The sequence below is a fragment of the Salvelinus sp. IW2-2015 genome, linkage group LG4q.1:29, assembly GCF_002910315.2.
Source record: "Salvelinus sp. IW2-2015 linkage group LG4q.1:29, ASM291031v2, whole genome shotgun sequence".
NCBI lineage: Eukaryota > Metazoa > Chordata > Actinopteri > Salmoniformes > Salmonidae > Salvelinus > Salvelinus sp. IW2-2015.
Window position 1 is genome coordinate 18,076,501 of NC_036842.1, and position 16,499 is coordinate 18,092,999.

General features: G+C 43.1%; 1 protein-coding gene and 1 long non-coding RNA gene across 2 annotated transcripts in view; one reads left to right on the forward strand and one right to left on the reverse strand.

Moving 5' to 3' along the window:
• The window catches only part of LOC139026834 (uncharacterized), a 405,332-nt gene that overhangs the window by 62,795 nt on the left and 326,038 nt on the right, over nt 1-16,499 (reverse strand). The window lies entirely within an intron of this gene.
• LOC111961591 (endoglin) overlaps nt 1-16,499 on the forward strand; it is a 65,582-nt gene that overhangs the window by 32,628 nt on the left and 16,455 nt on the right. Inside the window, exons 4-8 of the mRNA XM_023983984.2 lie at nt 7,815-7,934; nt 13,870-14,038; nt 14,179-14,362; nt 14,493-14,598; nt 14,838-15,039. Of these exons, the coding sequence (XP_023839752.1) occupies nt 7,815-7,934; nt 13,870-14,038; nt 14,179-14,362; nt 14,493-14,598; nt 14,838-15,039 (781 nt within the window). The remainder of the gene's footprint in view (nt 1-7,814; nt 7,935-13,869; nt 14,039-14,178; nt 14,363-14,492; nt 14,599-14,837; nt 15,040-16,499) is intronic.

The window sequence follows — 16,499 nt, forward strand, 5'->3', positions numbered from 1 at the left end:
AGACCCAATGATGTCACAATTCTGGCACTGGACTTGTCACAGCGAGACTGGACCGTCGGAGCCAGCTTTGGTTAGGGGAGAGAGACAAAGAATAACGGGAAGCTGTTATGCACCAGCAAAAGCCTAGAGAAAAAAAAAGTTTGAGGAGGAAAACAATTGTATCTTGAAAGCACAGGAACAAAAATAGCAAGGGCGAGCGACCAGGAACGGCAATGTGCATTGTTCCAACTTATAGAGTAAGCTGGAGATAGTGATTGGAGAAAGTAAGAAGAAGAATCGAGGACAGTTCTTTTATAAAAGACCTTTGAGTTTTGGTTAAAACGTGAAAGTATTGTTTTTCCCAACTGATTTGCATGCGTAAATCCTTTCGACTCGTACAGTATATTAGTCACAGACACATCCTTACTCTGTTGACTCAAACTGAGTGAATAGTGAATAAGTTGTCCATACCAGACTGGTACACTGTCAGATAACAGGAAAAATGAGTCATACATTTACTGTATACTGTGTGATTTGCTAGAACACCTCATGGAATAACAATAGGATTCTCAACCCCAAACTATTTCCAACCAGGGTAACAACTCATCTAAGACCCTACTATGTTTCATTGAAAGGGAAGTGTAAAGTCTAGTTGTCAGCAAAGTACAAAGTCTAAACTATGGCCCCTTCACTTGTTGAGGACAATTATATCATGAACGGCAGAAGAAGAAAACATGCATCTCTCAGCTGACTGGTTATTGAGTAATCCTGCTCCTTCAGGGTATTTCAGGAGGCATTCTCTGAGTTTCGATGATAAACATATACTGACACTACTTAAAAGACTAGGCAAGCGACGTACTTTAATGCTCTGTGCTGATAGACAGTGGCAAGGGACACGGATAATGTAATCAGTTAGACTGTTTGCCTGCAGCTCGTTCTGACTCCTTGTCTGTAATTCAGCGCAGCGAACACACACACTCCCCCACCATCCTTACACACACACACACACACACACACACACACACACACACACACACACACACACACAACACACACAACACACACACACACACACACACACAACACAACACACACCACACACACACACACACACACACAAACACACACACACCACAGGTGTTCACAACACACAACACACAACACACAAGCCCACCACACTACACAGACAACACACACACAACGTCTTGGCAAAACATACACAGCACTTAAGTATTCTCTTTGTTCACTAATCCACATGCCCCAGACTGCTCACCTCTGAAAATGTTCTTAAGTCTGCGAGAAAAATTAACTCCGGGACACAACAGGGATGCCTTTTATTTTGGACTTCCTGCCAATGGGCGCTGACAACTTCCATCCTGCGAGACTCATTAGACGAAGGCAGAGAGGAAGAGAAAGAGAGAGGCCCAACTCGGCTGAAAATTTGTCTCCCTCCAGCAGGTGGCGTTTTTTWWAAATTGTTTCGCCCACCAAGCAAGGAGATTTTGTATGGAGTTTAATGAGAGTGTCGAATTTGGTCAACATAAAAATTAATGGCTTATTTGCTACGTGAGGTCTATTTGAGCAAATATACGTTTCGTAATGCTTAGGTTTTAACGAGTGTACTGATATAAGTAGGACATGTGACTGACATCCCGGCAACTTTGAGAAAAAAGTATATCCATAATCTTTGACGAAGGTTTGTCTGTGGATTGGAGCCGATCACAGGTGTGTTCTGTGGAGATGACTGATAGAAAAGAGGAGTGATTCAATTAAGGTGGACAGAGGGGAGATGATATCAAACTGCCTATTGGGCACACTAAATGAGTGTGTGTGTACATGGACACAGCATCTGTTGCTCTCTTACATCCACAACACACTGGCCTGTAGACAGCAGCTATCGTGGTGTGTTGTCTGTCTGTTTGTGTGTGTGTTGAACATGGCCCTTGCAGAGGCCTTGTGTATTAGCCCTGCAGTAGGCCTCAGACAATACATTGGGGGTCTCCTCCCACCAGCGTCAAACATTAGGGGTCCAAATTTTCCACTTTGGCCCCTCGCCTCAGCTCAGCGTGTCTCTCTCAGCATGCACGCTGTCAACAGCAGGCAGCAGACGATCAATTTAATAAGAGCGAGCATAGACGAACAGAAAGACACCGTGTTCCTCAACCCCCTCGCACAGTACTCTCCACACAAAGGCCAGCAGCCAAGAGAATCCAGCTCCAAAACAAGCAACAGTTTAGAGGCTTTAAGTCTGGATAAAAGTGGCTTTTTGTTAATGTTAATAGTTAATTSCCCAAAAGCTCCTCTTCAGAACTGTATTTTGGAGGTATTTAAGTACTGTCGTCCACTTCAGTATTTTAACAACAAAATTGATTAATTTAAGGTAATTCATTGGCAAGTTCAAAACAGAATATAAAAATCCTTTCTTCCTCTTTTTTTTTGCTCTTTGTAAACTTCACTATCTTACAACGCATTCTTGACTTACCAGGTATATATTCTAAGAACATATTTGACTTACCTAAAGCTGAAGCCCAACACTGTTCACCTGTTGTCCACTGTGGTATGAACTGTGAACTAGAATATGCTTCTCTGACCCTCTGTACATTTTGCTACCAGCCTGCTGAATCCTGATGCAGCCTAGTGGAGCTGTGCTTTGTGAGCTAAGCATGTGTCGGGGCCACTGCCACTCAGATAGAGGCTGTCTAATCTCCTCCAGGACCACTGAGGCAGATAGTGTACAGGAGGGCATTGATGCACATCCAGTCCTCTCTCTGTCAGGGCTGGAAGTCAACTGCAGGGGGCTGGCAAGGTGGACTGGTTGACTCTGCTGTCACTGGAGAGGGGAGAAGAGATTAGTGGAGAGGATATGGCTAAGCCTCTCACCTCTGTTCCTACTGGTACTCCAAGCCTCTCACCTCTGTTCCTACTGGTACTCCAAGCCTCTCACCTCTGTTCCTACTGGTACTCCAAGCNGTTCCTACTGGTACTCCAAGACTCTCACCTCTGTTCCTACTGGTACTCCAAGCCTCTCACCTCTGTTCCTACTGGTACTCCAAGCCTCTCACCTCCACTCCAAGAATGCAGAATGCCGATAAATGCCTTGGTGAGGAAAATGATGTCAGAAATGTAATCATGTAATATTAGGCATACCAGTGTATGCCCAGTGGGTATCTACTTGCTCATTGACAGTAGGACCTGCAGTAGGACCTACTGGACCTGCAGTTTTCTGCTAAGGTGCAACCTTTGGTAGGCTGATGGAAGGCTACTCAGAGCCATTGGACCAACACCATTGGACATGAAACAACAATACTGATGTAGATAAAAAAAAATWTTTTGCAGGTGCCTTTTCACTTTAAACACCAGTGGTGCAACTAGTGCTTTCTAACGCCAATGAACCAAAACAGTGGCGTGCAGGAGCAAATAAATACTTTGGAGTGATCAAAACCATTCATCTTGAGGCGACGGGGTGCAAAATGCAATCTGTTAATTATTATTATATAGCCTATTCAACCTCTCTTTCGTATCGTCTGAGATCCCTAAAGATTGGATAGCTGCCACGGTCATCCCCCTCTTCAAAGGGSGTGACACTCTAGACCCAAACTGTTACAGACCTATATCTATCCTACCCTGCCTTTCTAAAGTCTTCGAAAACCAAGTTAACAAACAGATCACCAACCATTTCGAATCCCACCGTACCTTCTCCGCTATGCAATCTGGTTTCCGAGCTGGTCATGGGTGCACCTCAGCCACACTCAAGGTCCTAAACGATATCATAACTGCCATTGATAAAAGACAATACTGTGCAGCTGTATTCATCGACCTGGCCAAGGCTTTCGACTCTATCAATCACTGCATTCTTATCGGCAGACGCAACAGCCTTGGTTTCTCAAATGACTGCCTCGCCTGGTTCACCAACTACTTCTCAGATAGTTCAGTGTGTCAAATCGGTGGGCCTGTTGTCTGGACCTCTGGAAGTCTCTATGGGGGTGCCACAGGGTTCAATTATCGGGCCGACTCTTTTCTCTGTATACTTCAATGATGTCGCTCTTGCTGCAGGTGATTCTCTGATCCACCTCTACGCAGACGACACCATTCTGTATACTTCTGGCCCTTCTTTGGACACTGTGTTAACAAACGTCCAGACGCGCTTCAATGCCATACAACTCTCCTTCCGTGGCCTCCAACTGCTCTTTAATGCAAGCAAAACTAAATGCATGCTCTTCAACCGATCGCTGCCCGCACCCGCCCACCCATCTAGCATCACTACACTGGACGGTTCCGACTTAGAATATCAAATCAAATCAAATGTATTTATATAGCCCTTCTTACATCAGCTGATATCTCAAAGTGGCTGTAACAGAAACCCAAGCCTAAAAACCCAACACAGCAAGCAATGCAGGTGTAGAAGCACGGTGGCTAGGAAAAACTCCCTAGAAAGGCCAAAACCTAGGAAGAAACCTAGAGAGGAACCAGGCTATGAGGGGTGGCCAGTCCTCTTCTGGCTGTGCCGGGTGGAGATTATAACAGAACATGGCCAAGATGTTCAAATGTTCATAAATGACCAGCATGGTCAAATAATAATAATCACAGTAGTTGTCGAGGGTGCAACAAGTCAGCACCTTAGGAGTAAATGTCAGTTGGCCTTTCATAGCCAATCATTGAGAGTATCTCTACCACTCCTGCTGTTTCTAGAGAGTTGAAAACAGCAGGTCTGGGACAGGTAGCACGTCCGGTGAACAGGTCAGGGTTCCATAGCCGCAGGCAGAACAGTGGACAACTACAAATACCTAGGTGTCTGGTTAGACTGTAAACTCTCCTTCCAGACTCACATTAAGCATCTCCAATCCAAAATGAAATCTAGAACCGACTTCCTATTTCACAACAAAGCATCCTTCACTCAAGCTGCCAAACATACCTTCGTAAAACTGACTATCCTACCGATCCTTGACTTCGGCGATGTCATTTACGAAATAGCCTCCAACACTCTACTCAGCAAACTAGATGCAGTCTATCACAGTGCCATCCGTTTTGTCACCAAAGCCCCATATACTACCCACCACTGCGACCTGTATGCTCTCGTTGGCTGGCCCTCGCTTCATATTCGTCGCCAAACCCACTGGCTCCAGGTCATCTAAGTCTTTTCTAGGTAAAGCCCCGCCTTATCTCAGCTCACTGGTCACCATATCAGCACCCACTCGTTACACACGCTCCAGCAGGTATATTTCACTGGTCACCCCCAAAGCCGACTCCTTCTTTGGCCGCCTTTCCTTCCAGTTCTCTGCTGCCAATGACTGGAAAGAATTGTAAAAATCACTGAAGCTGGAGACTTATATCTCCCTCACTAACTTTAAGCATCAGCTGTCAGAGCAGCTTACCGATCATTGCACCTGTACATAGCCCATCTGTAAATAGCCCACCAAACTACCTCATCCCCATATTGTTATTTATTTTTATGCTCCTTTGCACCCCAGTATCTCTACTTGCACATTCATCTTCTGCACATCTATCACTCTATCACTAAATTGTAATTATTTCACCACTATGGCCTATTTATTGTCTTACCTCCCTAATCTTACTACATTTGCACACACTGTATATAGACTTTTCTATTGTGTTATTGACTGTACGTTTGTTTATCCCATGTGTAACTCTGTGTTGTTTGTGTCGCACTGCTTTGCTCTATCTTTGCCAGGCCGTAGTTGTAAATTAGAACTTGTTCTCAACTGGCCTACCTGGTTAAATAAAGGTGAAATAAAAAATAAAAATAAAAATATAATATATAAAATGGACATATCTATTTTAATACAAAAACAAACCTTTGCACCTCTATTTTGAAATTGGGGATGCAGCAGCTCCATTTGCTCCATTGCTCAGGCGCCTATGCTGGTACCCCAAGCCTCTCACCCCACCTCCTCCTGGTACCCCAAGCCTCTCACCCCACCTCCTCCTGGTACCCCAAGCCTCTCACCCCACCTCCCTGGTACCACCACAGCCTCTCACCCACTCCTCCTGGTACCCCAAGCCTCTCACCCCACCTCCTCCTGGTACCCCAAGCCTCTCACACACTCCTCCTGGTACCCCAAGCCTCTCACCCCACCTCCTCCTGGTACCCAAGCCTCTCAGCCCAACTCCCTCCTGGTACCCCAAGCCTCTCAGCCCACCTCCTCCTGGTACCCCAAGCCTCTCAGCCCACCTCCTCCTGGTACCCCAAGCCTCTCAGCCCAACTCCTCCTGGTACCCCAAGCCTCTCACCCACCTCCTCCTGGTACCCCAAGCCTCTCAGCCCAACTCCTCCTGGTACCCCATGCCTCTCAGCCCACATCCTCCTGGTACCCAAGCCTCTCACCCACCCCCCCCCTGGTACCCCAAGCCTCTCACCCCACCTCCTCCTGGTACCCAACCAAGCCTCTCAACCCCTCCTCCTGGTACCTCCAAGCCGCTCAAGCAAGAACTGGTGCTGGACTTGGATCACTGCAGTTGGATTGGATTAATGAGCTGGTCCTGCTAGTGTTGTGCTGGTTTGACTGTAGCATTGGACAGGTTTTGCTGTAGCTTGTTACTCTGCTGTAGCCTGTTCCTCAGCCCTAGCCATTAAAACAGTCAGCCAACACCTGCCACTGGGGATGAATGTCATATTTCCACATTACACAGTGATTTATAGTAGCTAACTTTGCCATTACTAGAGAGACTACATGATGTCTTGTTTCTCATATCAGCTGACACTATCAAATCACACAAATTACATCTACCATCAACGGAATCTTTCTCATCTTGTCTTCTCTGGAATTGAAGAAGTGAAGAAAACGGTACATAATTTAGCATGCGAGTCGTCCTTGTACTTTTCACATGTACTGTCCTGATGTGATGCCTCTGGAAGTGAACAGAAATGGGAATCTCTCAATGACTTTCTGTGTGGGAGAGAAAACACAGTAGAAACCCTTGTGTTGAGCTGTCAGACAACATTCCAATCCCAAGCTCGGTCCTTTCAAAATAAATTAAGGTGTTGTGTTGGATTAAATTTGTGTCTCGAGAACAACATGTGTTACCCCACCATATGATCATTACATTGTAGTGTGGAGTCATTGTATTTTGAATGATGCCATGCACTGACTCTGTGAAATGGAATAACACTGTTGAAGGGAAGTACATTTTTTAACATGGAGGTTTGGAGTCCATATACGAGTAAGGGGAATACATTGGGAACCAGGTTTTGTGTGCTTGTGTGTGTGTGTCTGTGAGTGTGTGTGTGTGTGTAGTATATTCTAGTGAGTCAGAAAAACATGGTAGCATTCCAGTAAGCCTTATCTTATCTGTCATAGTACATTTTGATACCACTTATCAAGAGACAGTCATGAACAAAAATATTGCAAAGTGCCCCTTATGGAAGGTTTGTAGGGTGACCAAAATGAGAACAGATTAGGTCTCAGAATCCTACAGTAAACATTGCCCTCTGTTTCACCCACCCCAGTTTGACCCTGTCCGAAAACGGCGGAGGACAAAACAAATGTTTATGCCGCTTTATTTAATTTCTTCCTGATCACAGCAAAGTTCCTGTGGGAATTTACACCACCACCACCAACTCCCCTGGCAACCATACATGTTGTTTATGCTATAGCAACTGTACATATTATACATGCCACTGTTTTGAATGTACAGCCTTTGTTGATGTGGTGATGATATTGATGTGTACTGTACACTCAGATGGTGGAGGGGGTCAAATGTATTTTTCTGAAGCTAACAAACTCAAATTGTGAATTATGACATTAAAAAAAATTGTGTTACAGTCATCACCACATTTTTCCTGAAGTTTAACTTGCTTCTTCTGTCCTTCTCTCTAGGCTCCCAACATGTTTACACTGAATATGACCGCTGCCCAGCCAATGCACCTCATCATCACCACAGACTCAAAGCAGATCATATACACTGAGGCCCATGCTAACGCGGATGTCAGCTTTTACGTAAGTACCACCTCTCCTCTCCTCCTCCTACTTGTTTCCTTAGGGGTTTGCATCTGTTGGTATAACAGCATCACATTAAGTCAGTGTATGAAGAGTATCTATGCAAATTATTATTCCAGAAATATTACACTAGCTGGGAGGAAAGTAGGTGCTAACTTCAACGTCTTAGGCTATTAGACTTACACCTAAATGCCCAATAGCCTCTGTTGCAATAGAGAAGGATCTCGGGAGGTATGACTGCATTGAAACTGATAGCTGGCTAATGGGAGCTTGGCGAGGGCTGGAAGTCTTGCCTGGCATTTCTCCTGTTCCTGCCAGCTGAGCTGCTCTGCTCTGTTTAGCGCTAGTGTTTGGAGCCTGGAGGGGGGGGGGGGGGGGTAGAGCCTCACTGCCAGGCCTCCCTACTTCCATCGTTAACCAGGAGAGAAATGCTTTCCTGCATGGCCAGATGGGCCAGCTGTATGACATGGAACCAGCCACAGCTGTGCAACCCCCGGGCCAGTTTGGAGAAGCAATTACCCTTGTTAGTTTAGTTTTGTGGTCCCTAAGGACCTGTGTGTATTTTATACATGGTTAACATCCTAAAAAGGGTCTCAGAGTGTGTTGGAGTAGGGAGCGATCAGAACAAGCTAATATCCACTGGGAACAAATGTTGTTTCAAAATAATTTGTCAATGTATTGGGACATGGAATCTATGTGGAAAATTCATTGGATTTGAAAAAAGTAATCAAGGTAAATTGTTGTTTTGAGGTGAAATGACAGGATGCTGTCACCATGGTAACACACTTTCAACATAGACAAACCTTGTGTAAAATATGTTGAATTTGTACCTTTGAAACAATGTCAGATCTTCAACGTTGCATCCACTATCATAAAAAAACAATAAGCTGGGCAGCACCTTCTACTGGAGTCTATCTACAACTATTCATTTGGTCTCTCATCCAAGGTTTTAGCTCAGCCGTCCTTAGCTTCGACCAAACATTGTCACTGACTCCTACCAATGTGCTATACGGAGAATGATTATTGATAGATCTCTTAATAACTATATATATTCACTGTTGCTATCAAAAGACATTCCAAAGGGTAGGTTTAACAGAACAAATTAAATGTGACCATACTTTATAAGTCATATGTCCTCAATGATGCTATTTAGGTCTATATAGCATTTGCAAAGTCAACAACAGCTATTGTTTCAATTTAATCCAGGGTTCAACAAATTAATCATCTGATATGTTGGATTCAAGTCTCCATCTCAACCAAAAATATAAGTTAAAGAATATGACTAAGTCAAATCAAACTTTAAATACACTTTAAATAATATATTCTTTAACTTCAATGTTTGGTTGAGATGTAGACGTGAATCCAACATATCAATTATTAATTTGTGGTCAAACTGGAATTAAAACCAGACTAAATATACATCTCATTCAAATGTTGATATATTGTTGCGTTGTCAACCAAACACAATTCAATAATACTTTTGTAGTATAGTAAATAGCCTGAAGCTGAGGCTATCTTAGAATCGAATGTAAGAGTATTTATTCAACCTTAAAATCAGTAACACATCCATGGCCACATTTTGAGGTTAGCCTACTGTAACTATAAATGTCTTCTTATGTAATCATAGAAAGTGTGCATGTTCAAGATGATAGCATGCAAAGGTTGCAAGTCTGTGGAGAGATTCACAATTGCTGTAATAATCTGTGCAGAATCTCGAACAGCATTGACCACTTGCACTATGTACTTTTAATATAATCTCAACTGCAATCCAGGTCATCTGGTCATTAGATGATAACACATTCAATGATAACAGTGATAACACATTCAATTGTATAAATACAAAATATTGGACATTGTATACCCATTTGAAGTTTGTTGTGCTTTTAAATGGTTGAAAGCATAGTGATAACACATTGGGAATTCAACAACCTGTCATTTTGACTAGGTGAATAAATATCTCAACAAAATATTACTCACATTTCCACGTTAATGTGACGTAGTGTGCCCAGTGGGTTGTCTCAGTCATACTGTGGATGTATAGTGTTATAGTGGAGACATTAACTTGAGTATTGTGTTGTTCAATCAACCCAGAAAGAGACGACTCCAGAAGAGAGATTGTGCATCTCAAAGGGTTTCGTCTTGTCAATAGAATTTTGGAAATTAAGCAGAAGGGAAAGTGTGCATCTCTAGGACTGATAGGATGTTTTGTTTGGAAGTTTGAGAAAATGATAGTGTTAGTGATTTGGGATCCCTGCCTGGGAATTTAACCAGCCCTTGTCTGCAGGCATACAGAACTCTTGCTTTTCATCACAATGAAAGCTGAGAGTTCAGACAAAGTCCACAGCACAGCACATCCTCCTCTTGAGCTCTGCTTCTCACACAAGGGGTAAAATAACTAACTTTATCTTTTATCTATTTCGACCCTCTAGTCTCTGTTTAAGTTGGCCATACCAACTTCTCAATAACCTTCCACGATAAATAGGACTATTCAGTGTTTACAACACTGTCAGCAGTCTGTGGTATAGCCTTTAATGTCCTGCAGATAGGGGGAACATTGCACATGAAGAGGGGATGTTTTTGTGGGATGGAAGGACGGGATAGTGTGTAGCGGATCACTGGGGAGTGTTACCATTCTAAGGAAGAAGAAAACAACATTTGGTGTGTGTCTGAGGAAGTGTGTCACGTAGCTGACAGATCTGCTGGGTACTTGCTTGTGTTCTATCCAGCTGTGACCGAGGCAGGGATAAGTCACCGCACACACTCAGATGGGACTGAGTACATTTGCTTACATTCACAAAAATCCACCAACCTGTTGGTTCAACATCAAGGTTCAAGGTCTCTCAACCTCAATTGTCCCTCAAATCCTCACTGTTTTAGAAGTTGATGTTAGTTCCCCATCTAATATGGGGTAGTTTATCATTACACCAAGTGATAATACACAGTGGTCTCTCTCCCTACTATGTTACGTAAGAGTTAATGACCCCTCTGGAATTGTCATCCGAATGCCCTCGTGGAGACAGTTCAGGATGTGTCTTCGGAGCCAAAGGGACAGAGACAGACAGACGGATAGACAGGCGAGTGGCCTTGTCCCGAACCTAATCTCTGTTGGATGGGTGCCTGTTCTAAACAGCCCATCAGATAGCTCTCTCTGACAGAGACTTATATCCCCCCGACTCCACGCTCATTCAGCCCCTCTGGATCAGGCAAAGGGAAGTCTAATCTGAAAAGTTTTTGGAAGCGCCACTCCTTGCTCGGACTTCTTCCTGTCATGCAATATATCCCCGGGCTGTGCCATGTCGAACTCTGACCCCAAGGAGACAAATTCCTGTCTATATTGTTCCTTCTCTCATTCATCGATCCCTCTCACTCTTTTTCTCTCTTCCTGACTTACTCCTTTCTCCGCCCCTCCTCCTCTCCCTCCATTGTGATGTGTTTTATTTTTTTGTCCTCGTAGTTTCTTGTCTTTCTATTTCGATCCAATCTAAACCAAATATACACGCATGAGAAGGACCAATCAATCACACAGGTTTTCTTGGCTTTCAGCAGAGCCTTCTGGCTGTGTGGGGTCTGGCTGCAGCCAGCAGGCCTTCACTCACTCACTACACACCACACACACACACACACACACACACACACACACCACACACACACACACACACACACACACACACACACCACACACACACACACACACACACACCACACACACACACACACACACACACACACACACACACACACACACCGCTAACATGAAGGTCCAGAAAGGAAACAATCAGTGGTCTTTTTTCCAGACCTCAGTTTTCAGCCTAACATCTAGATCACCAGGAAATACATGGACTTTGTTCCTCCAACTCCAAACACAAGGACTGCTGCTCTCTCCCCCTTCCCTGGCAAAACACTGAGCACATACCTCCTGTGAGTTTGTGCAATGCAGCATAGCTAATTGTGTTTGTTGTTGTTTTCATGATATCCATTATAATTAAATTAATTGTACTAACACAGCAGACCTATTTAAGTCCCCCCATTCCAGAACAAGATGTCCATCTGTGTGCTACAGTAGCTGGAATGCAACGGTAATAGCTATGAGAACATTGATTGGGGAGAAAATGAAGCCATTGTTGAGACAGGATCCAAAGGGAAATAGATATCTGCTGAATGCCATCCATCTGCTCTGTATAGTATATACATTGACTAGTCTAAACCTCTTGGATTAATGATCTAATGTTTTATTTTTATATGCTTTTAGAAGTATGGCTGTCTTTTACAGCTATGAGTTCCGAAAGTTTTTTTAAATTACAATTAAATTCTTSAATTTGAATTGAATTTGAATTGGCCACACCCCACAGGAAGTAGCATTTAAATTGAATGGGAATTAAAGGAAGTATAATTTAATTCAATGAAATTCAAATGGCTAATTTATCACTATACATATGTTTATTTTGACCTATGGAGTCCAATACTATCTAAAACATATGGATGGAACAGATTGTTTAAGACTCCTTCTCCTTACATGTATTTGAAAGAATTACAGTAGTCTGGAAATATTCTAAGATCCTTTTGTAGGTTTATAATAATTCATAATTCACTTACATCTTATAAAAAATTCACAGAATGCAAAAAAAACTACAGAATGGAAGGGATTGACCTAATCTAATGAGAAAAATACAAAAAAAGACTGTAACAATAATATTTGAAATGGTATCTGTATTCTTTGCAGTAATAAGTGGAAGATGTTTTTGGTAAAAGATTTGTCAAAGGAATAAGACTTTCATGCTTAATGTCTCAGTTGAATTTCTTTGAATTGTTTTAAATTAAATTATACTTCTTTTCATTCAAATTCTGCTTCCTGTGGGGTGTGTCCAATTAAAATGTACATTTCAATGAATGGGTTGAATTGAATTAAGAAATTCCGAATTGATCCTAACCCTGGCACGACTCTTAGGTTACACTGAAACGTCACTTAACCGCCCCATTACAGTAGACCCCTACTTGAGTGATTCATCTACAATCCATTATTCCTCTAGCCTGGCGGGGGAACAGGGGAAGGTGTGCTGTGGTGTGTATGCGCTAGGCTGGATGTATATATGTATACCCGTATGGAGCCAGATTCCAGCCGACTCCACTGACGCACAGAGTTAAAAAGGTCCCATTTCCCAGCCCCACTCAGGAAGCAAAGGAAAGACCTTGGCTCCAACTGGGTTGTGCAAACAGGCTCGTGGACACTTTACCATAATAAACATTCCTTTTCAAATGGCCCTGCTCTGCTCAGAAAATAAAGAGAGAGAGAGAAAAAGAGAGTGGGAAGGAGAGAGATCAATAGACAGACAGAAAGAGGGAGAGAGGGAGGAGGGTGAGGAAGAGGGGGGGGGGCATGCTTTAATGTGGCTGTTGTCAGACACATTTGGCAAATATGAGTTAGAGCGGTTCTAAATAAGGCGCTGACACACCCGATGCTACGGTAACAATGAGCAGACAAACAGAGCTGTCTGGCCCTCCTAGAGGTAGTGTCTTAATGACTTAGGGCTGTATATAAAAAAGAATCCCTCCATGTATATAAAGGAAACAAAAAAGAATGGAGTGGATCATGTTAACAGACATATTCAATCATTTTCAATTGCTTTGTACATGTAGTGTATTTGTTTATAAACTACTGCCTAGGCACACACGTCTTCTCGAAGAAAACTGGAAAAATCTACTTGTGAGAATAACCTGAGAATAGTAGGAAATGAGTAGTTTGTACATTTTTATAGCAGCCTCCCTAATACTCTTCTATGATTTAGTTTGACCAGGGGTCAAAGAGCTACTGGGTATCATTATTGCAATACAGGTTCAATTGATTTGAACCTATAGAATCATAACTTGACATGCAATAATAGATAGATGGTCAAAGTCTTGAAATTAAATGTCTAATGTATTTTCCTTTACTCACCAGGTGGCAAATGACTCCAATATGCAATTCATGGGTACAGTGAACGTCCAGAAAAAAGCTTTTCCCACAGACAATGAAGCTATAGTGAGGTGGGCCGCCGAGAAGTTTGGTGGGGTGACGTCCTTCACCACCATCCAGAACCCAATGAGCATCGCTTCCACAGGGAGAGAGGGTGAGACAGATACATACAACGTACCTCAAACTTACACAATTCTCAAGTCCGTTTTTTGCTGGGTTTGTTAAGATAAACTGTGGCGGAAGATTGGCAGATAATGTAACACATCTGAATAATAAATATGAATGATTTTACAGGAACAAGACTCCTTCCAACTGGCTCCAACAACTGTACTCTTGAAAACGAATGGCATGCGCTCAAGCACTATCTGAAGTTAGAATCAAACATGCGTTTGCTCAAATCCTGTTCGAACCAGCTTCCCCACAGCCACACTGAGAAAGAACTGTACATCGTCAACATCCCTGAGGATGTCAGCATTCGGTACGACACCGAAGAGTCTGTTGGCTGAAAACATTAGTAACACATTCCATGATAGTGGCATTATATAGGTGATTGTAATGTGTGTTGGTGCTCTTGAACTGTAAAGTAACATACTATTTTGTTCTTCCAGCCATGTCTCTGTGCACGTCATCAGTGAGAGGCAGATCAGTCTGTTCCTAAGAGGACCTCAGGGTACCATGTGGAGCATCCATGACCCAAAGCACACCAGCTTCAGTGTAAGCACTGGACAACATCTACTGCTGGCTAAATTGTAGTATCAATGTCTGAAACTGAATCACCAATGACTCAGATATGTTACCTGCATTTTTCTGGTGTTCATTTCATGCCCAGTTATGCATGCATAACTTGAATTATTCTCTGTGACTGACAAAGTTGTCRTATAGAAATGGAAAAATACTCTCTACTATATATGGTTCATTTGATCTCTCTTTCCCTCTCTCTCTTTCTCGCTCAGTCCAACAACGTGATCATGCTTGCTGCCACCAGCATGATGCATCAGATCCCTCCCACTATCAACATCTCCACAGACAGTGCTGATGCTGTACAGAAGAAGGCCTTGGACCATTTCAGAGCCAGTACCATCACCAGCTACTCTGAGATCCGAACCAATGCCACCATGATCACACTGGTCCTAGGGAATAAGGACCACACTTCAGGTAAGATACAGCTAGAGACACAGTGAGCATACAGTGCCTTGCAAAAGCATTCATCCACTTTGGCGTTTTTCCTATTTTGTTGCATCACAACCTGTAATTTAAATCGATTTTTAGTTGGATTTCATGTAATGGACATACACAAAATCGTCCAAATTGGTGAAGTGAAATGAAAAAAAGAGCTTGTTTAAAAAAAACGGAAAAGGGGTGCGTGCATATGTACAGTATTCACCCCCTTTGCTATGAAGCCCCCTAAATAAGATCTGGTGCAACCAATTACCTTCAGAAGTCACATAATTAGTTAAATAAAGTCCACTTGTGTGCAATCTAAGTGTCACATGATCTGTCCCATGATGTCAGTGTGTACACCTGTTCTGAAAGGCCCCAGCGTCTGCAACACCACTAAGTAAGGGGCACCATCAAAGCAAGCGGCACCATGAAGACCAAGGCACTCTCCAAACAGGTCAGGGACAAAGTTGTGGAGAAGTACAGATCAGGGTTGGGTTATAAAAAATTATCAGAAACTTTGAACATCCCATTGAGCACCATTAAATTCATTATTTAAAAAATTGAAAGAATATGGCACCACAACAAACCTGCCAAGAGAGGGCTGCCCACCAAAACTCACGGACCAGGCAAGGAGGGCATTAATCAGAGGCAACAAAGAGACCAAAGATAACCCTGAAGGAGCTCCATAGCAGAGATTTGAGTGTCTGTCCATGGGACCACTTTAAGCCGTACACTGGGCTTTACAGAAGAGTGGCCAGAAAAAAAGCCATTGCTTAAAAAAACAAACAAGCAAACACTCGCCAAAAGGCATATGGGAGACTCCCAAACATATGGAAGAAGGTAAAATTGAGCTTTTTGGCCATCAAAGAAAACTCTATGTCTGGCGCAAACCCAACACCTCCCACCCCCCCTGAGAATACCATCCCCACAGCATGATGGGGGGATGTTTTTCATCGGTAGGGACTAGGAAACTGGTCAGAATTGAAGGAATGATGGATGGCACTAATGACAGGGAAATTCTTGATGGAAACCTGTTTCAGTCTTCCAGAGATTTGAGACTGGGACAGAGGTTCACCTTCCAGCAGGACAATGACCCTAAGCGTACACTTGAGTGGTTTAAGGGGAAACATTTACATGTCTTGGAATGGTCTAGTCAAAGCTCAGACCTCAATCCAATTGAAAATCTGTGGTATGATTTAAAGATTGCTAGAGTGACCAGTTCTACAAGAACATAACTGCTCATATTGTTGTTTGGTATAATGGTGCAAAACTGCAATAAAAATATGCTTTAGTAAGCTCTCTCAGTAATTGGTAGCTAACAGTATGACATTGTTGCCAGCTAGCTCCTGTAGTAGACTGGCTCCTGTAGTAGACTAGCTCCTGTACTAGACTAGCTCCTGTACTAGACTAGCTCCTGTACTAGACTAGCTCCTGTACTAGACTAGCTCCTGTAC